Below are 22584 nucleotides of genomic sequence, written 5' to 3'. Positions count from 1 at the left end.
ACATGTATTTATTTGACCACAGAGGAAGTGAGCATTTGTTAGTGTCGGTACAAACAGCAGCTTGAATGCTGCTGGAAGACTTGTCCGTCTTCATTGCAGCGTCTGCCTCCTGTGAGGCAGTCTTGAGTTTTCTAGCAGCATTCATTATTGGTGCTTTTGATGCGTGACGTCAGAGCAAGTCGGACAGAAAGCTAACCGGCATGCACTGCGCGTCGGGATGAGCCAAGTCTGCATGTATTTTTATATACGTGTAATTGTACTACAGTTAAATTGTACTACACAAAATGAAACCCATTCACTTTTTTAAATTGACAGTGTATTAGCATGCATGTGACCTGGATGTATAATGACTTTTTATGTTCACAATTAGCTTATTGTTAGAAATGCTTTCATTTTTACTGTTAACAGCAAAGTGTTCAACGTGGAGGAATACACACGCTGTACTTAAGATTTGGTTTCACAACAAATTACTGACCAAACACCAACTGTTAATTTAAAGGAATGCTTTATTGATATCCAAACATATACAACAAAACCAAAAAAATGTTTTAATTAGTTCACCATAATTTCCTAAATCCGATCCCTTTTAATAATCTAAATCAGCAAGGCCCAGGACCTAAATAAAGCTATAGGCACCCTACAGCCCTCCAGCTTCTGCAGGTGGCTGGGTCTGAACAGGCCCGTGGTGTGCTGCACTTTCCACTGGCACCAAAAACTTAAAAGTTCATCGTCGTTTTTTTATCTACCAGTGGCTCCAGAACTGACTGCAGCTTTAACCAGGCAACTCCACTGCAAAAACACATTAAGTAATTGAAATCAGTTTTCACATCATTTCCACTTGTACACAGTTGAGATCACCCACCAAATGTCTCCACTTAAGAAGTGATGCCTTAAGTTATATTTTTCTTAAAGTAAAAAACTGGCATTCATATTTCTAGTAGTGTTCATCTGTGTTTTCATCTTTGCAAAGCAGAAAGTTATAGATTCCATGAGATCCAGAGGCAGAAACAGAGATGTTGTAACATATATTCAAATATTGGCAACATGTTTTTAACTGGCGGCAAATTAAATGTAGAAATAAAAGTCTAACTTTCCCAACAGAAATAAAACAATTAACAAGAATATATTAACTACCAAAATGATCAACACAGAGTTAAGATACACTGGCAACAGCTGTGTAGTTGTAGTTTGATAGCAAGTTGTGTTTTCAAGATGTGTATTTTCATTTCATGTTTGTTCATTGGAGCCCCACTCATCTACAACTAGCTATGATTGATTTGCTCATCGTTTTTTTTTTTTTTTTTTTTTTTTACATTTTTGCAGGTCTACAGGCAAGTTTACATCTTCTTGGGAAGTTTCGGTTTGAATCATTAAATGATGCAAAAAGCTCCTAATTAACCACTTCTAATACCTCGGTAAAAACATTAATGAGGTATTGACAGCAACTGTAAAGAGCTGACTGAGACAAAGTGCTGGAGTCAAGTCAGGATGCAAAAGCAACATTGTATATTTCTGTAACTGGATAAGATACTGATTTCAGTGTAAGAGCCAACAACAAAATTATGGGCTGCTCAGGAAAATCCACCATGATTAGCACCAACTAAAACTTTAAGTTTGATCAGCATTTTCAGACAAATAGTTTTTTTTTTGCATGACTAAATGATTTGATTTGTTGGTAAAATTCTGTAACTCAGGAACATTTTGTAACTAGATGCAATGTTGCTCCTTTATCAGTAACCAAAACAAAAAATGCTTGCCACATCGAGAAGAAAAGTGTCGGTGCTGCACAACTCTGTGCTCTCCGGATAACTGTCACTGTGTAGACGTGCTACTGACGTGCATGACAATAAGTCAAAAATGTTTCTACATTAGTTTGGCCTCATGCAGTTTGTGTGTGTGTGTGTGCGCTAACAGGAGTGGATTTGGGTGTTCCTGTGTGCATTAAGGAGATTTGGCAAAGTTTATGTTACGGCAGAGTATCTTTTTTTTTTTTTTTAAATCATTTGTGGCCCGTCAGATGAATATCTGGATGCTAACCTGAACATAAAAATAAACACGAGCAAAACGAGTATTTCACTTCTACAAGCTAAAGTATAGTAAGAGAAGAACCATTTAAAGTGACTAAGGCCTATAGAGGAGCATTGACATTCACCAGGTAGTGTACACACCAGAGTCTCATCTTACACCAAGTTCTGCATGTCAACAAAAAGAAGGGTCAACCCAGGCACAAAGTAAAACAGTCCATGTGGTGTAGCATGACTTCAAGGTTGAGAAGCGCTTAGTTTTCTTTTGACCAATTTGACTGTGTTACTTCTTGCTTTTGTCTTGATTAATCATGTAGCCAATCGCCTGGAACACATTAATGAGTCAGTTTCACAAGCATGGGAACATTTTTAGGCCACAAATGCACTTTAAACAGAAAAGCTGCAAATAGCAGACAGACAACAGGTCATGTCTGTGAAACTGACCCATCCAGGTTGTTTTCCACATGGTTAAATTTTGTTTAGCCTCCCCCTGCCGTTTTCAAACCTGTCAACTTGATTACTACCACTTGGCAGCAACAATGTATTTATTCATATATATCTATACATATTGATAAGTTATGTAAAAACATTATGCAAAGCAGTGTAAAATTGTTTACAATACAAAATGATTTAAGGTTTGTGTTTTTTTGTTTTTTTTTTGTTTATAGGGTGTTATACAAGACCTCGGTCGTCTTTGCATGGTTGCTATGGTACTACTGAGATGAGATATGCACATGCATGTAGCAGTAGTAGGTCTAAGAAGGTTGAGATGTGCTGGATCCGTCCCCCAATCAAACCACTAACCTCTAACCTGCGAGTGTCGCCTGTGTCCACACGGCTGTTAAACCGCAGAGCTGTGAAGCAGACTGGGTACAAGTAGAATAACAGTGGGGATACTCTGGTGACAGTAGCAGGTGCTCACAGTGAGAATGAATTATTTATCAGTAAGTACGTGACAGTAGTCAGAAGCCGCACAGACAAACATATTAGGTCGTTTATCCCATATAATCTCCCCCCACCCTTTGTCTGCAGGGTCTTCAACTGAAAGATAAAGTCTCTAATTTAGTTAAGAACCTGCTGTTGTACACCGACTTTTAGACTTTACTTTTGCCAGGTGATTTTCTGAAAAATTCAACCTGTTTAAATGGAGTGTGTTTATTTGGGGTAAAGATCTAACTGGGGAGTAAGTAGAGACAGACAGTAGTGATATAACAAACAGGGTCTGTAAATTATTCCGATTTAGACATCAACCGGTTTTTTCCTCAACAGTGAGAAAGAAGCATGGAGACAGCAGGACCAGCAGTGGTGGAACAGAAGGAGAAAGCTCATCCCACCACATACCGGAGAGTCCTTAACCTCCGCCTGTCGCCAGTAACAGAACTTAGGGCAGGTGAGTGGTGGCAGGTTGGTGAGGTGGAGGGTCAAAGATCATGGCTGACTCTGCAGTGTCACGTGATAACAGTACAGTGTCAGGTCATGAGGAAGGTGGCAGGGTGGAGGAGGAGGAGGAGAAGGAGAAGGAGGGGTGGGTTCAGAAAGGTGGGTTTTCCTGAGAGGGGGTGGTGTCAGTGGGGGAGCTGGCAGCCTCCCCATTCCCTCTGGTGCCAACAACCTTATACTAATGAGAGAGAGAGAGAGAGAGAGAGAGAGAGAGAGAGAGAGAGAGAGAGGACACAGAGCATAGGGTTAGTGTTTGTGAGCATGAAAACAGTTTTTTCCTAAAATAATCGATGTATTAATCAATAGTAGTAGTGATTGTAGGCTGCAGCTTCTTTAATTAAATGAAAAACTGGCGAACCAGCATCAGTTAAAGAAGATCATGTGCTCCTGTACTAATGTTAACACTTAACTAAGATACAAACCCTGTTTCCAGAAACTAGCAATAAAAACTCAACTCTGATTTGTAAATTAGCTTAACTTTTTAAAATACAAAGAAGAGATTTTCACTGTCCTTTCACTTTACTCAGCAACTTAGTTATATTTTAAACCGAAAAGCACATTTCGAGGTTACAAGAACCAACAGCTTTGTGTTACTTCAAACGCTATGTTAAACTGTACACATGCGTATTGCTCACATGATGGCATTTCTATGCATCGCTGCTACTCACCTTCAGGTTTCCCATTTTATCCTCAAATGACTTGAAGGTTGCAGAATTCCTGCAGAACAGAGTCAAAAGTTACCTTCAAATGCAATGTTGCCATTAGAAATAAAAAGGCAGGTTACCTGCAAAGCCTAGGAATTAAAAAACTACAAAATGACACCATATATACAACATTTCCAGAACTGTGCTCCCAAAATAGGTTTACACTATACTGCAGCCATATTACTGCTGTCTTAGCTATGTTCCCAATTGAGTTTAGACAATGTACAATGTGAATTCATTACAACACTAAAACATGGTGGAAATATAAAATGGAAGTTCATTCTTCCTAGTACATTTAAAATAAAAGTGCAGCATTTCACAGCAGCACTAGAAAGCTCAACTCATCAATCTCAACTACACATCATAGGCAAATAATAAATAAAATAAAATAATTTTCATGCTGTCACAGGTTCACATACATTAGGGCTTCCACTGCAATAGTTACATGTGACTAATAAAGCTGTAACTACTTTTACATTACACACTAGTAGACAAGACATTATGACTGAGTTTGGACTCTCTGAACAGCTGTCTGTGTAGTGATGTTTGTGTGAAAAACAAGGACACTTCAGCACAGACAGAAATAAAGATTTAAGATTTTAACTGTTATAAACTGTGGTAGTGGTGGTTAAGGATCTGCATTTGCATCTGCAACTTTATTTTAGTCAGCACTAGTTTTTTAAAATATCCATAGGCATCCCTAACAAACAAACAAACAAACAAACAAACAAATATTCTGTCAGGGAAGTGTAACCAAAAACTTAGTCCACTCCTTACTCCATGTTAAAGAAAATATTCCCTTGCCTAGAGAGCAGCTTCGTAACAACTACACACAACAACAGACAAACAGTAATGCAGGTAAACTGAAGCAGTAGGAAGAGAAGGTACAGTGAACAGGTTTGTGTTACTTTACCTCATGGCGGGCATACTTATCGAGTGGCGAATGGAATAGTTGCTACTTTGAAAGCATTAAAAGAAGACAGAGAAGTGCAAGTGTTAGAAAGCAAGCAGTGAAGTGCGTGCACACATGCACGCACACAGACAAGTGCTGATGGTTATTAGTTATGTTTTATGAGAGGACAACGTAAACACTTTTACAGATTCTATAGTTTCTTACAGATTCAGAGAAATGGACTAATATGTTGGCAGTGGGGGAAAAAATGTCTGTGCACAGCAGTTTAGGGGACCAGGCAGGATTTTTAAGCACAAAATCAGTGCATATTTTTCAACTTAAATGACGTCTATTTTTTTAATATAATGACAGAACCCCTAATATACAATGTACTGAATGACATGATAATTAGGTTAATATAAACCTCAATACACAAGGAAGCAGAGAATTTGTTTAAAGACATTCAACATAGCAAAGGTAACATGCTTAACATCTATGTGCTGGGGACAAATTCATTAACTTGAAGGAAATAAAATAGGCAGTATGATTGTCCATGTCACTAAACTCTTGTTTGTTGTCCAAGGACATGTGAGTCTTACCTAAAGGAATTCGAAAAAGGTAGAGCTCTGCAGATCAAACCAAGGCAGCAATAAAGAAAGAAGAAAACAACAACAACAAAAAAAAAAAACAAGTAGGAGAGAGAGTGTGAGGAAAAAAGCAGCGACGTCAAAACACAAAAACAAACCACAGCCACTGAATAGGATAACACATAACTAACTTAATGTTATCAGCAGGGAAATGGGGAAAAGACTGAATTTGTAGAACACAGCAGAGATTTGTCTGGTGTGCGACTGAGATGACATGAACAGCAGAAAAATAGTTAGGTCAATGAAAAGTCGCTGTCAACAAAATGTCCTGTTTGCTTCACCTACAACTTCAAAAGGAAGACTAAGAACGTTTATTATATTTGACACTATTTGACAGGCATGACATGAAATTAAGTGCCTGAGCTGATGGACTTCATGAAAGTAGTTCTGTGAAATTAACTAAACAAGATTTAATCAGAAAAACTAGGTGATCTTAGGATGGACAAAAGGAAAACATCATGCAGCATGCACACACAGACGTAATGAGCATCCTTAAAACACATTTTCAGCATACTCAAATATGGACATGCTCATGCACACACCCTTACATGTTTATATGTATTTAAAATAAATATTTTAAATATTTCTCTCACCACTGTGTTTATCGCATTTGATGAATATGGCTATGTTTATTTCATTTCTAGACAATTTTAAATTTAACCATGTTAACTTACAATTTTTTTTTTCTATCTACGTAAAGCAACAAATTAAGTGTGATAATAGGGTAACAAACTGTGTATGAGATGTCTTCACACATCAATTGGACCCTTGCTAAGCCAGGTCAAAATTAGACTCTTAGTAGAACTGTTATTATTCTGGCCCTGTTCTACTGCTATGGGTCTGGGTTTGTGTGTCAATAAGGCAAACAGCTGAGCAGTTTCAATTATTGTTAAACTCATTAAACTTTACTTAGAATATTTAGAAACAACAATAACATTAATACTCTACTTTCAACACATACTACACTACAGGACCTTCTTTTTACTGAACCCTGTGGCACTAATAGACGAACGTCTCTAAAACAAAAAACAATTCACATCTTTCTTTTGAATAGAAGAAAAGTTAAGCGTTAATGTTGAACTACATCTACTTAAGTTAGTAGCCTAGCAACCCTCCAGGCGCTACAGACAAGATTAGAAGAGAGAGGTGAAGAAGCTAATCACTGGTACAGCACAGATGAGACATGTGCTAGAAGAAAAATGAGCAGTGGACAGAGTTACCAAAAACCTTTTACACATGCTAACACACAAACATGTGTACTGCCCAAAGCAAAACATAACATTTGGACATTTCACTTATACTGTATGTATTTTATCTTATTTAGACTTTATTTTATTGTTACATTTTTAACAAGTTAAAGAAGAAGCTTTTGCATTATGCAAATATAATGATGGCTTTTTTTTAATGCGCATATTATCATAAATTCTGATCCATTTGGATTTTAAAATTTGGGCTCTATCTTTTTGAAATCTCTCCACTCTGCACATTTGTTCTTGTAGCCTAGTCAGAGCATTGGCCATTTTAGCTCTGCTGCATCACACTGTACCTCATGTCACCAAGTTTCCTGCTGATAGCTGTGCCCATTGTAGAGAGAGCTACACTGGTCTTCTGTCCCGCCTGGGAAAGAGTCTCCTGAGTCTTCTTGTATCTGCAGAGATGAGAGAGAAAGGGGAAGGAGGGAGTTGAGGAAAGGTGGGAGCAAGAGAATGGTAAGAGAACAATGAAGAGATGAGGGGAGGACAGATGGTTGGAGTAGAATGAAAAGAAAATGTGGGACAATGCAGAAAAGAGAAAGAGGAGGGAAGCAGGATGGATAGAGGAAAGAATATGAGAGACATTGAAGAGAAAAAAAATGATGGAAAGAATGTGGAAAAACAAGGCAGATGGGTGGGTGAGAAACACAAAGGGAAGGGTAAAAAAGTTTGTAATAAATTAGACCAAACAATGTTAACACACAATGCAAATGCTAACAGTGATTTCAGTTAGTGCTTCGTCTTCAAAGAAAGGCTGGACTCACCACTCCAATAGTTAGTATCAACACAGACATACAGTCAGATGTTACAGCAATTTAGGCTACAGCAACCAAATGTCAGGGGGCTGGTTCACTGAAGAAACAGCCACAAGTCTCCCAATTCCCTGATAGTTTGCTTTTCAAAATGTTCTTTAGAGGAGTTAGTTAATTTCAATGAAGAATAGAAGCTTAGTGATAGATATGATAAAGCAAGTCGCAAAGTAGCCAGGGTGTTAGTGGGAGGAAGGGACTGGAAGGACAACAGTTGCAGAGCAAGAGAGGACTGCGATAGGTTCTGTGTGCTTCAACCAACGTAGGTCAGACAATGTGACATCTAAACACAGAAAAATATAGCTATTCTGAATGATCAACCTTTATGACAGTAGAGTGAACAAACTGTCCTGGAAAACACTTCATGGTTTAACTTTGTTGTATAAACACAGAGTGCGCGCGTTATATAGATAATGGCAAGCTAGATACATTGAGCACAAAATCATTTTTGTTTGCCCAAACCTAAGGATTCTTTACTTGACTTCACTTGTGTGCATCCAAAAAAAGTGCTCAGAATGTCTTGTGAGCTCAGAAATGAATCAAATGTAAAGCACAGATGTGTATGTAACACTCTGGAAGAGGGGTATATGTTACATTTGCTGGTATCTTGGCCTTAAGTTAAGAAACTTTAATCAGAGCATCAGACAAACTAAATAAATAAGTATATACATGTAAGTATTCAAAACCCAAACAAGGTTAAGGCATTTCCAACTTCCTTTCATCTCTAGTGGATTCAAAATACAAACAAGGCTAGGGACGCAAATGTCAAGCAATTTCTTTAATGTTAATTTAACTTCTGAAATACAGCACTCCTTAATAAAACCATGTTTAACCAGTGATGTGATGTATGTTGGCTGCAAAATCAGCGTAAATTAGCATTCTCTATCTAGCCCTATCACGTGTTAAACACATTAAACATTGCTACATGCCTTCCAGGCTGGATGGAAGATAGGCTGGACCAGACTAAACATGTTGGACATATCAGAAATTCAAAGCCATTTATTCCTTTGGCTTTATTTTCTGAAGTGTAGTAAATAACTTGTGACATTATTTCATAAACTTGGTAAGCCCAGTCTTCTCACAGTGGACTAGTTTTCATGAATACATTTAGCTTATGTGTACACATAATATCATGAGTAAACATGGACATCGCTGTCCACATCCACACTAGAAACCTTCGTCCAGACAATATGGATGAAAATATGTAATGTTGACTTACTTGTTAAACTGACCCAAAGTAACAATAATCTATAGTATTTACTTTTTTTCTCAAAGTTGGAATAATCTATAGAAGCAGGAGGAAACAGTCTGTATTGTTCTCTTTTTTAGTAATTTAGGTTTTCTGCATCTTAGCTTAATGTTTATTCTTCATGTACAGACATCAGAGGGGTATCCCAACTTCTTAAATCACTATCATAAAGAAGTCAGTAAGGATATTTCTTAAAATGTTGGACTGTTTCTTTAGGTCAGTGGATACTGTAAAAGTTGGCTGGAAAGCACAAACTTACCAGGTTGACAAAAATTAAAAAGGCAATAGGTGTAATCACAACACACCTGTTACTGTTGTAATATGTGCATTACTACACATACAAAAGAATTAGCAAAGAAATGCTAACTTGAACTGCCGGAAGCAATTTATAAAGCAGAAAAAAGCACATCCACACTGGCAGCTTGTATGCACACGTTTACATCATCGATAAAAGCTGTGAGCATCAACATGGCTGAACATGTGCTAACTACTTTAACAGACTCAAGGGTTTGTTTTCATTTTACAGCTTTGTTAAATGTAATGTAATTATAATAATTGTAATACCAACTAGTGCTCAACTGCTATAAACTTTTTAGTAATCGATGGTGATCTTTAGAGAGCATATAGGTCAATGGTCAATACTTGAGTCTGTTTTGCATAATACAATAATGTATTAATTACAAATAAGAAACAAATATCTACAGTGGCCCTAAAAGCCCAGCACTGCCACTGTGAGAAGTGCTATGTGGTGTGCCCCTGTGTGCGGTAGTCCCACTTACAACAAGAAAGGTGATACGTTATTATCTGGAAGATGATACACAAATTGCAGAAATCAGGGAAATGCTACAAAAATGTATTAGACTTCGGTATCTTCTGGGAAAGGTGGGATGTTATTCTCATGGTTTGTGCTATAAAAGCCTCAGCTAACCTCGGTTTCCTGTGTTCTCCTGCCTGCTGTCGACCAATCGTTCACTATTGCCAACCCACAAAAAATATTTTGCCCTGTACGCAAATGTCCATGATATTGACTAAAGTGATTGTTTTTCCTGTGTATTTAAATGAATTAAGATTAAAACATGACATTTAGTCTTCTTCTGACTTTTCTCTTTTTACCTCTGATGAGGTCTTATTCATTCACTACTCACTTTAAATGTTGTTTCAGTAATTGGCTTGTACTTTTATTAATTTTAAATGTTGCATTTTAGGTTTGACTAATCGGACAATTACTGATTAATCTATAATTACCTATTGAATATCGGAAAATGTTGAAAAACATGTTATTTTTTTTAGCTTAATGTGCCTAAAAATCACAAACCTTTTAATCATCAGTTAAAATTGTTACTTTTGCTCATATAATGCGTAATGCATCTGTCAGCTGCACCTACCTCTCTCCTCTTAAAAGTCCCCCAACAGAAAACCAAACGTAAAGAAACTTTAGCTCAGCTACAAAAACAAATCAAGAACACAAAATAGAAAGGGGTCAACTCACGCTTCAGAGTGGGTAATGTCATCCAAAGTGGCTGAGGCAGACAGATATCTGAAGACACAACAGCAGGATAATGACACAGGGGAAGAAACACACGATACAGTACAGCAGAGTTCAGTAAAATCACACTTCCCACATATTTCATTTCTACCTACTACACTGACTTGTGTTGTTTATCTAACTGACAAGCTTTAAAGACCTTACAACTAGTCGGTCAAAGTTTTTCTTCACAGTGGGTGTGGATGGATGGAATGACAGCATTAACAACTAAACATTTTTCTGCCCCGTATTATTTACGGATCATTTTAAGGAATGTATAAACTTGTTTAATACTTACAGTGATCCTAGGTCATTCTCTGTCATTTGAATTCCCCAATTTAAGTATTGTAATGATGAGTAAGAATTTGAAGTGCAAAATACTCAACAGCACCACCCAAAACACAGGTCAATAGGAAAATGTTAGTGTTAGAAATAACTTGTTTATGAAGACCATAGCTAGATTGATATATAGATTTAGACCTGTCTAGCTATCCATCTATCTATCTATCTATCTATACGTCATTGAATTAGCAAGAGAGATCATATTTCTCCTACGTTAGCTTCTCTCCATTGGCTCCCTGTAAAATCCAGAATTGAATTTAAAATTCTTCTCCTCACTGATAAAGCACTTAATAATCAGGCTCCATCTTATCTTAAAGAACTCATAGTTCCATATCTTCCAAGCAGAACTCTCCGTTCTCAGGCTGCAGGTTTACTTGTGGTTCCTAGAGTTTCTAAATGTACAATGAGAGGCAGAGCCTTTAGCTACCAAGCTCCTCTCCTGTGGAACCAGCTCCCAGTTCAGGTTCGGGAGGCAGACACTCTCTCTACATTTAAGACTAGACTTAAAACTTTCCTTTTTAATAAAGCTTATAGTTAGAGATGGATCAGGTGACTCTGAACCATCTCTTAGTTATGCTGATATAGCTTAGTCTGCTGGGGGAACTCTACTGATAAACTGAGCTCCTCTCCTCTCTCCTGTATCAATGTAAATGCCACCATTGCATGTCATTAACTTTGTGTCTTCTCTCTCCTGTAGTTGTGTTTCCTCCTCTCTGTCTCCCTCTCTCTGTACTTTTCTGCAGGTATCCTCGGCCTGAAGCTGTACATCTCCAGAATCCAGTTCACCTGCCCAATGTTCTTGCTGCTTGTTGTTGTCTTATTGCCTGATGTTCTTTTCTCTTTTCTCTTTCCACTCACCCCAACCGCTCGAGGCAGATGGCCGCCCACTATGAGCCTGGTTCTGCTGGAGGTTTCTTCCTCTAAAGGGAGTTTTTCCTCTCCACTGTTGCCCAAAGCTTGCTCAAATGGGATTGTTGGGTTTTCTCTATAATTTTTTGTATAAATATTTTCTGTAAGGTCTTAAACCTTACACTGTAAAGTGCCTTGAGATAACTTCTGTTGTAAATTGGCGCTATACAAATAAAACTGAATTAAATTTAATTGAATCATGTAACTAGTATTTGCAGTAGTTCTACACTAGTAATAGCATGACCATTAATACTTTTTGCATCACTTCAAAAGCTAAATCTCCTCCTGCAAGGTGTAAAATCTGCCATTATAATTGTTAAACCTGATTCAGTTATCTAGGAGTATGTTAGTTTCGACTGTTTCTGACCCAGATCCAGCTTTGTGATGGGGAAAAAAAAGGGTCAAACTTCCGTACATCACATTTTCTCACCACAACACACTCAGTGTAATATTACAGACTGAAGCTTGGACGAGGTATTAGCACTGTACAAGGTAGCTTATGGCATTGTGCCACATACAAACTAAAGATGTGTATCAACATCCTTTTGCCACAATATTTTACAATTATCACCTACCCCTGTTTGCCTAAATGTGATTTTTTTACTTTGCAATGCTTATAACACTTTTTATCTAAACCAACAGTTCCCGTATTGAGAATCAGGACCCTGACAATGTTATACAATCCAGGGACACTTCAATGCGTTGCCAGGGATTGGGGGGATTTTATTGAACCCCTTGGGGAAATTGTTGTTTGGGCAGCTGCAGTAGATGATGGTGCTACTGCAGGGTTTCGGCGTTTTGTTCAAGCACACCTCGACATATAGCCAGGAGGAAGCAGGAATTAAACCAAGAACCCTGGGGACTGCTCTAACAACCGAGTTAACTGCCACAATCTAAGCTGTTGTGATTTATTAAGACAAAGTTAATCAATGTTCCCACTGCCAAAACATTTCATATCAAATACACTATAGACAATGGCTGCAATGCTGCCCATTGCAACAGCTGAATAGTATATATTAATATAATAGTAAAAACACATTATGAAAAATAATTGTAGGTACTTTACTTTTACCGTGTATCTGTAATATAAAGTCACATGTGACTAAGTATTTTGAGTAATGCCTTGTTTAGATGAGCGATAGATAAGAATTGCTTATCCAAAGAAAATACCAGCATGGTCCTTTAGCCTAAATAATGATAATGACGTACTTTATGGATGCCTTTGGGGAAATTGTTGTTTGGGCAGCTGCAGTAGATGATGGTGCTACTGCAGTTAGATGACAGCCCTACTGTGGGGTGTTGATCTCTTGTCCAAGGTCACCTCAACATATATATACATATTTATAGACGAATGCTCTACCAACTGAGCTAACTGCCGCAACCCAAGCTGTTGTAAGGTGATTTATTAGGCAAAGCAGGACAAACTGATATCAGCTCAACAAATGCCCAAATATAGACTGTTTATACCGGGTGCCGAGTCGGGTCGACTCTACAAAGGTGCCTTGGCAGCACATGGTTAAGGGAAAAGCCAAAGGCCCCCTACTTTACTGCGGAAAAATACCCAAAAGTCCTACAGCAATTCTCAAAACACTGAAAAAGCTGTTAAACAAAAGCCCATCATTATAACTAGCAACAAGGCAGATTTATACACACACTTTTAAAAGTGATTGTAGAAAACAGCAGAGAAAATAAGCAAGCTCAGCCAACAAGAATGAGATCACAAGAATTGGACCCCTTACTCTGAAACTGAGTGTAAACAGCTACAACATTTGTATATTTGAGTGACAGTTAATATATGACTCATTTTAATTTAACATCAGATAAAACACACACACATTATTTTTAAAACTATTATTTAGTTAAACTTTTTGTTTCCCATGACCCCTGCAAAAGTTTTGGGGATTTTGTGTTAGATTTAGTCATTTGGCAAACACTTTTATCCAAAGCGACTTACAAAGTAGAGGGCAACTTACAAGGCAAAGGCGGTTAGCATAAGGAGGTCTTGCCTAAGGACCCCTACTAGAGGTAGGCCACAGATCGAATTCAAACACTGGTCTCCTGCATGAAGGGCACTGATGTTACCAGTACACTATCCAGCCACTTAAAATACTAGGAAGTTAAAGTACTAGGACATTTCCAGGTCTTCCATGACCATACAAACCCTGACTTGGAGCCCAATTTGGTCAGATCTGTGCACATTAAAACCATATTCTACGATGTTGAATTACATTGCAACAATTGTTCTGTCATGCTGCATTACAGTGGACAGATATTTCCCCATCGTGGGATGAATAAAGTCTATCTTATCTAATATGTTGTTGCCAAAGGTATCTGGCTAGCTTATCTGGCAAACTGGCAAGAAATTACAGTACAGAAATGCTAAAGGTATGTTTAACCTAATGTAGAAATGGTGTTCTTTAGCAATTACTATGCATCATTGTTCCCTTTACAGCAGACAGGATACTGGTCTCATTGTTGGTAGCAACCAGTGAAGCACAGTGCTGCTTACTGTACAGCACAGTGACCGCTCATAGCAGCTTATTTGTTTAGAGCAGAACAGTCATTTCAATAGGAATGAGGGCGGCGTCTCTTTTTTCATGTCGATATGTAGACAATCCTCTTTGTCTCTGCCTCCCAGGAATTTATTTTCAGAAAATGAATCACAGTTAAACCAATGGATCCAGTAACATTTGACTACTAATGTCAACTTGTAAGGTGGGGTTTACTTTCTGGTGATTAATTTTTTTTACATGCTTTGGCAAAAGAAAAGTTGAGCATAACCTTATTTACTTCTTTGTTTAGCTCAGTTCCACTCAATTTGTACATCACATGTTGTGTGACAAACCAAAACATCACCTCTTTCTCCTCATCTCTCCCCCATCTGAATCAGTCTAAATCAAGAATAAACTGCATGTCTGCTTCCGTTTCTGCATTTCATAGGCAGCTGTGTGTAATAACCATCATTCTTTTAGCAGCACAGAATGTTATGAAAATCTCCACATCAAACCAACTCATAGGGAGATGCTTTGGGCCCTTGCCACATGCATTATCTCATAATCCACCCATACTAAATGGCAGTGAGTGCCTCCTTTCCTGGTCAGATCTGGCATCAGCTTTTCCTGGTCAGAACAGTGATTGTTACACCATTTGGTTTTCAAGTGGGTCAACAGATGATAACCATTTAAGTAAATAAACAGCAGATTAAATCAGACACTGCTAAAAAGCTTGTCGAAATAATTAATTCATTCTTCCCCTGTATGAAACTTCCTTTCACCTGGCCTCATAGCAGAGTTTAGAAAACATTCCTGTAGTGCAGAACCTGACAACAGTGTCAATTTTAGTGTAGTAACAAAAGCAATGAGGAAGCATCTGAAAAAGCTAAAAATATGTAAGAACATGGATTTGTAAAGGAAGTAAGAGGCAAGGATGAGTGTCATCACTTAGGGAGGGAGGAAGAGCGGACACCTGACCTCTGGGAGACGAAGTAAAAACACAAATAAAGATTACAGATAGTAAAGGAAATGCAAATTAACAGATGAGAGAAGAATGTTTAATTGATTTGCAGGTCAATGCATTCTGTCCTAGGTTTTTTGGAAATAGGGTTGTTTATAAACACAGCAAAGAACACTGAACCCTCGGAATCTTTAGCTCTTAACTCGAAATCACTAAAAAAAAAAAAGAGTCACAGGCTATGGCACACAGAAGGTGAGAGGAGAGAGGGGCCCAGTGTTTGAGTAAGTAAGTCAGAGCGGGAGATAGCAAAAACTGCAGAAGCACAGGCATCACCAGTGAGCGAGCAGCAAACAGGACTCACAGATAAGAACTGGTAATGTTCTCATTCCACTCGCCTAGTTTCTCACTGGTTCTCACATAGCTAGAAATAGAGACATGATGGGGGTTATACTGTGGAGCTTCAACAAAGACTTAATGCAGGCTGGCTTGAAGGAAGCCCTGGTTAAAAAAAAAAAAAAAAAAAAAGTCTTCCATTCACATTATTATGACATAAAATTCACACTGGGAGGAAATCTGTTCAGGCCTGTGTTCCAAGTTGTGCTTCAAATGAAGTGCAGCAGAATTGAGGATCACTGCTCCTAGATGAGCGATGATTTTATTTTTTAACACCAACTTCATAGAGGATGGCTTGTTGGTGTTCTAAAGGGACCAAATTTAGATCCGACATTCAAGCCTTAAGAATTCGTCTTCATTTGGTATGGTATATAAGGTATGACGCAGTGGGGTGTACTGTAAATATACATATTATTATATTCTACTTAGAATCAGTGGGGCATGACCTTCATCCATTGTTCAACTGTCGGATTTAGACATTTGTTTAAAGGGTATTCCCAAATCCCATTTAGTATATCTTGTTAATGTACACAGATATATTTCATTTGGGACTAGGATATCTAATAGTTATCTTACAATAACATAATATCTAATTACTTTGGGCATTAAAACTGCGAAAATCTGTATAAATCTGATGATTGTAGACCTGCTGTTCCATTTAAAGGAATTGTTACCATAAAATGAAAAAACTGCACATATACCTAGAGATGTTTGTTCCTCAAATTTGATCTGGGTGATTAACCATTATCATAATCACAGATAAAGGAATTAGGAGTGACAGTGACATCATCCTATGTAATGTAAACATCTACAGAAAATCATCTTGAGACTTCCAAAGTCCAGAAGCGTCAGCACAGTAGGAGTCATGTAGTAACTGGCTCTTTTTGATAATGCTGTTATCAGAGAATGCCTGCAGGCTTAAAGGCTAATCTTTTAACATTATGATCAGTCCTTTTTACAAATATTTGTGTGCTTCCTGAATCGAATGAGTATTTCTTTTATTGTTCCACACTGCCAAAAAAATATATTACCATATATACTATGTGTGTGTACACACATACACGTTGATTTTTATTTATATGTTCCATCATATATTGCATTTATTTTACCACAGGTGTCTTCTTACATTTGTCTTTCTAAAAAGTCATATTACTCATATATGCATAATACGCAATTACATTGTATGCATATAATGACTACAGTTTTTTTAAGCTCCTATGGTTAAGGCTGTGTTCACAAAGAAATTCAGAACAAAGGGGGGGGGGGGGGGAACTGCCAGCTCATTTGTTTCCATGAAGACACAGAGATCAAGGTAATTAATGAAGTCTACTGCTAGTCATATCTCCAAGGAAACATAGCTGTATTTAATCTGTAGTGTAAATGAGTTTTACTTTCCCTAATAAATAATAATAAAATTAGTGCAACCTTAATACCCTTTCAGTGCTGCATATATGTTTTTAAAAGTACGAAACCAGAGTGCATTGTTTTGAGTAAGCCTTCATTCTCATTCTTCAGTAATGTTTTATCTGAAGCAGCATGTATAGACAGCAGGTCCTCTTATGTTTCTTCAAAGCAGTGCTATTGCCAGACTTGTGGGAGCTATGCATATATACTATACGTATATACACAAACGCTGACAAAATTTCATTTTATCTTGGTTAAATATAGCAAGGTTCTTAAATCTCACCACACTGTATAACAGATTCGAGAGGGGTGTGTTGTTGCTACGTTACCAGCCAGCTAAACACTTGAGTAGCCAGGAACCACAGGTTTGTTTAGTATATTAGTGAATATCCATTTCGTGATGAATACGTACGCGTTGGAGGTCTGCACTTCTTGCCAGCTCTTGGTGAGGTTCTGCCTGAGTTCGTTGAGCGGGCTGAGGCCAAGTTTCCTCTTCAGCTCTGTGGCGTGTCTCTCTTTGGCTGACAAAACCTGACGCAGAGTGTTGATCTCCTCCTCCACCTGAAACACAACAGATCAACGACAGACATCATTCTAAGGTTGGCTCTCCAGTCCTCCAATTTTCACTCAGGCTTCAGCTCATTTCTCTTCCAAAGTCCCAAACGTAGAAGGACACTTAAATTCCAGTATGAAAGACATAAATACACGTGGACAAAATTGTTGGTACCCCTCTGTTAAAGAAAGAAAAACCAGTCACTGAAATAACTTGAAACTGACAAAAGTAATAAAGAAAGAAAAGAAAGAAATTTACAACAAATGAACTCATGAAAATCAGACATAGCTTTTGAGTTGTGGTTAACCAGAAGTTTTAAAAAATATATTAATAATGAAACTGGCCTAGACAAAATGATGGTACCCCTAGAAAAGATGTTAAATAATTTGATCATAGGGACATGTTAAACTAACGTGTGTCCTGTAATTAGCTTCACAGGTGTCTTCAAATTTGTAATCAGTCAGTCTGTCTATTTAAAGGGTGAAAAGTGGTCACTGTGCTGTTTGGTATCATGGTGTGTACCGCACTCAGCATGGACAACAGAAAACTGAAGACAGAGTTGTCTCAAGAGATAAGATGTTTAAGGTCCATGGGATTGTAGCCAACCTCCCAGGACGTGGCCATAAGAGGAAAATTGATGAAAAATGTAAGAATTAGAAAATACAAATGTTAACTGAAGAACCCCAAATAACTTCCATAGAGATTAGAGGTGTAATCCAAGGTCATCGGAGTCAGATCACAGATCAATCACTGTTTAAGCCAAAGAGGACCTAACAGAAGACGACTGAGGAGGACTCCACTGATGAAAGCAAATCGTTAAAATAAATAAATAAATAGAAAACGCATATCGACAAACCAAAAAGTTCTGGGAGAATGTTGTTTAGACAGATGAGACAAAACTGGAACTTCTTAGCCAGTCACAGCTCTATGTTCACAGATACAAAAATGAAGCATACATGGAAAAGTACACTGTACCTACTGTGAAACACGGAGGAGGCTCGGTTATATTCTGGGGCTGCTTTGCTCCATCTGGCACTGGGTTAAATCTGTGCAGGGTACAATAATATCTCAAGACTTTTAAGTCATTCTGGAGCAAAACGTGCTGCCCAGTGTCAGAAGACTTGGTCTATGTCAAAGGTCATAGTCCTCCAACTGGATAATAACCCAAAACACAGCTAAAAACACCCAAGAGTGGCAAATCATTGGACTATTTTGAAGTGGACTTCTGTGAGTCCTGATCGAAATCACATTGAACATCTGTGGAAAGAGCTAAAACATGCCATCTGGAAAAGGCACCCTTCAAACCTGAGACAACTGGAGCAGTTTGCTCATGAGGAGTGGACCAAAATACCTGTTGACAGGTCCAGAAGTCTTATTGACAAATCGTTTGATTGCAGCGATTGCTTCAAAAGGTTGTGCAACAAAATATTAAGTTAAAGGTACTATCATTTTTGTCCAAGTCAGTTTCATTAGTTTGTTTTTTTTTATTATTCTGTTGAACCACAACTCAAAAGCAATGTCTGATTTTCATTAGTTAATTTTTATAAATCTTTTTATTTATTGTTACTTTTGTCAGTTTCAAGTTATTTCAGTGATCTTTCTGGTTTTGTCTTTCTTTAACGGATGGATACCAACAATTTTGCCCACATCTGCACTTATTAGTTCATCTACTGCATAATCTACTACAAATTCAAATACTCTCTTATCTAAGACGTGTTTGCAGATCTCTTTTCCTGCTGTACATGGATCTTTCATTTGTTGTTAAGAGGCAGGCTTTGTGTTAAGAAAGTATCATGCTTAAAGTGTTCATGAACAATATAGAGTGTAGGTCAACTAGTGATTTTGGAAAACAGGGGGCCTCACCTTGGTAAGCTCAATGCGGAGCTCTTCAGCCTCTTCCTCTGTCATGCCTGGTGGAAGAGAGTTGGCCGGGTTCCTCACTGCTCCCTCAACTGGCACATTGGACAAGTTTTCAGAATGATCCACACCAAGGCCCTTGTTTGGAGAGTTCAGATTGATATCTGGGATTTTGACGGAGAGACAAGCAAAACAAGAGCGGTGAGGGAAGGGGAAGAACAATGGGAAGAGGATGTTAATGGCAAGACAGAAGAAGGGTAAAAAAAATACAGATTTAAACCGGATGACCTGTTAAAAGCCTAGAGTGGTTTACTTAGATGGTCCCTCTCAGTATCTATTTCACCCACACACAAGGCCAGGGAGAGGCTAATGTTGCCAGCAGGAGATATAACAGGAAGAGAAAGAAGCAATTAACAGAGCCAAGATTTGAACTGTGCTCTGAGAGAATACCTTAAGACCCCTGCGTCCAAGAACCACTTTTCAAATAGCAAATACCAACAAAACAACAACACAAAGGTTGAATTTATTTAGAAATATTCCACAGCACAAAAATGCAAAAAATGCCTGTTCAAACAATGAAATCTGCAACTGTAAACATTTCTAGGACAATTGGTGTGCATTACATTATTCACCTATGGACACCCATATAATTTTGCAACTACGGTTGTTTGGCACAGATAGAGCAGGCATAGAGGACAGCAGGACAGAACGAGGGAGCCAGGCAGATACACTTTTTTCTGCATTTCGAATCCAGCATTCGAACAGAGGTTATTCAGTAGGTGAACCTATTATCCTATTATCAAATCTAAACTCACACCTAATACACCTGAGCTGAATTATTTCACTCTACTCTTTTAGATATGATAAAAGATTTGACTGCAACACTAAGTTCACCATAATTCTCTGACAGTTCAGCATTCACATCTACACGAGTGACTGCACACTGGCTTACACAACATAAGCAGTACAACAATCAACAGGGTTGCAAAAGAGCAAGGACATGATAATCTACTGGTGACACTGTGTGTTTGAGCCTTAGAAATGACATCCGGATACAAGCTGGCACTAGATATGAGGACTCCACCCTGAAGGAATATTGATTCAGTCTGAAATGTTTCAGCCCACAGAAATGACAGCAGTGAGGTTAAAAGGAAACAACACAACTCATATGGGAACAGAAAACTTGAAAATATGTTCCACCTCTCATTTAGACTTAAGTTCAAACTCATTATTTAGCTGACATATTTTGTGTTCACAGCTGTTCCTAGCATAGTAATTTCCTGCATCTCCCAAAGCACTGCTCTTTCAACTCTCACAGGTTATTTGTGCATAGAGGTTACAATTTGTTTCATCTCACTTTTAGCTAGCTTTCCAACCAGTCTATAAGCACACTGGTGTGTCTGTGTCTATGATGTAACTCATCATTGCTTTTGCATTGCATTCTGGTCTATTTTCATGCTGGTATGGAAGTATAGTATAGTTGTTATTTTTCTACGATGGATATCTCCCTGTAAGGTGTATATGTATACACACACACACACACACACACACACACACACACACACACACACACACACACAATTACAGCATAAAGATCACGAAGTTTGTCTGAAGTTGTTTCAATAGTAAATTGTAACAACTGAACTATTGCAGGACCTTTGGATCAGACTAACTGAGCTTTGAGCTACGCAAAAAACTAAATAGTGCATAACAAAAGGTCTACTTTGCAAACACGCTACAAAGCCACACTGAGTTATGTAACGATAAAGCAGAAACAGCAGTATGTACTTGGTGTGTATTGTTCCTAGATGTGATCAGACAGAAGTAACGTCGGTTTTCTTCTTCTTAACTGAGTTGTAACGTTAAAGCCACAATGACCAAGCAGCGGCTAACTAGCATGATAGCAACAAGCCTGTGAACAATAGCCAGTGAATAAGCTAATATAGGCATGTTGTTCCCTAATAAAGTGTGAATATAATTCACTAGATGGACAAATACGAAGTGGGGGAAATCACAGCAAATGGTAGGTTGGTGCTGCGCCTTGGAAAACCACCATAGCAAACAGCTGTCGTTAACATTTGTTGTAGCTAACATTAGCTAGTCTTTCGGTTTTAGCACAGAGGTGGGGTTTTACATTTTATGGTGTTAAACCCTTCACTTCAGAACTGAATAAATGTCAGTCATGCCAAATTAGATTGCGTTGAGAAGTTGGTAACACGATCCTCTCTCCTCTCGCTGTTGCTCCTGTCACTTACCAGCCGCGGGCCCGTCCTGCCCTCACGGCCGCACAATGACTATGATTTATTAGCTCGAAACAAAACAAACTTCAACACAAACAGGCTAGCAACATGCCAAAGCTACAGGCTGTTTAAAAAATTATTGTAACATAAGTATTTGCAGTGTGTTTTGCACACACCTAACACTGGCTAACTTGCCTGTTAAGCTAACAATTAGCGTTACCTTGACTGGCGGGATCCATGACGTCGATCTGACAGAGCTGAAACTCTTATTTACTAACGTTAAAAGTTAAACTCGGCAAATGTGAAATGTGGAGTGCAGACTAGTTCAGTGTGCCTTCCACTTGGCGCGCAGAAACCCGCTGGTTTAAGTAAGTACTCCCACTAAAAGAAAGAAAGTCGTCAGGAACAACCTGAACCCAAAACAGCACAACAGCCAGCTCAGCTTAAAGCTCTCTGTGAAGCTAACGCGACTAACGCAAGTAAGTCCGGTAAGGAATTTCAAAATAAAATCCCCCACTTCCACATACTCGACTATTGACAAAACACTGATGTGCACACAACACAAAGCGAACATTAAGGGTGGGTCCAGATGTATTAGGTCTGCTGGATCAATCACAAATCTTTGTGGGGGATATGGATTACAGAAAAACAAAATCTAAAGATGCTGAGTTTGATGTGCGTAAAACTAAAGAAAACATCAATTATTAACAGTTGAGAAGCTGATGATATTATTTTTGTGGCAGGTATGCTTAGAATTACTTAGAGTTTTCTGTTTATTTTATTACATTGTTATGATTTTATTAAGTTATATTTTATATTGAATCATATTGGGTTAGCACTTGTTGGAGATTAGTTCACAATAATAAAACATGATTCCATCAAGCTTTTAT

General features: G+C 38.1%; 1 protein-coding gene across 7 annotated transcripts; it reads right to left on the bottom strand.

Annotated features, from left to right (window-relative positions):
* Positions 1-1284: 1284 nt before the first annotated feature.
* On the bottom strand, positions 1285-22161 carry tpd52l2b (tpd52 like 2b). Of its 7 annotated transcripts, none has more exons than XM_026367113.1 (8): positions 21915-22161; positions 19461-19618; positions 17457-17605; positions 15609-15668; positions 7254-7355; positions 5082-5123; positions 4133-4181; positions 1285-3642 (listed from the first exon to the last, which is right to left on the bottom strand). In XM_026367113.1, exons 1-8 carry the CDS (start codon positions 21931-21933, stop codon positions 3556-3558), a joined length of 666 nt encoding a protein of 221 aa, XP_026222898.1. In that variant the 5' UTR covers positions 21934-22161; the 3' UTR covers positions 1285-3555. The 7 variants fall into 7 exon arrangements, with proteins under 7 accessions (XP_026222898.1, XP_026222905.1, XP_026222899.1 ...); XM_026367120.1 differs by lacking the exon at positions 5082-5123 and adding an exon at positions 10508-10555 and having other exon boundaries at positions 21915-22160; XM_026367114.1 differs by lacking the exon at positions 15609-15668 and adding an exon at positions 10508-10555 and having other exon boundaries at positions 21915-22160.
* Positions 22162-22584: the final 423 nt, after the last annotated feature.

Source organism: Anabas testudineus, chromosome 7 (assembly GCF_900324465.2).
Source record: "Anabas testudineus chromosome 7, fAnaTes1.2, whole genome shotgun sequence".
In the NCBI taxonomy this organism is placed as follows: Eukaryota; Metazoa; Chordata; class Actinopteri; order Anabantiformes; family Anabantidae; genus Anabas; species Anabas testudineus.
Note: the sequence above shows the minus strand (reverse complement) of the source record. Positions and strands in the feature narration are given on the sequence as shown.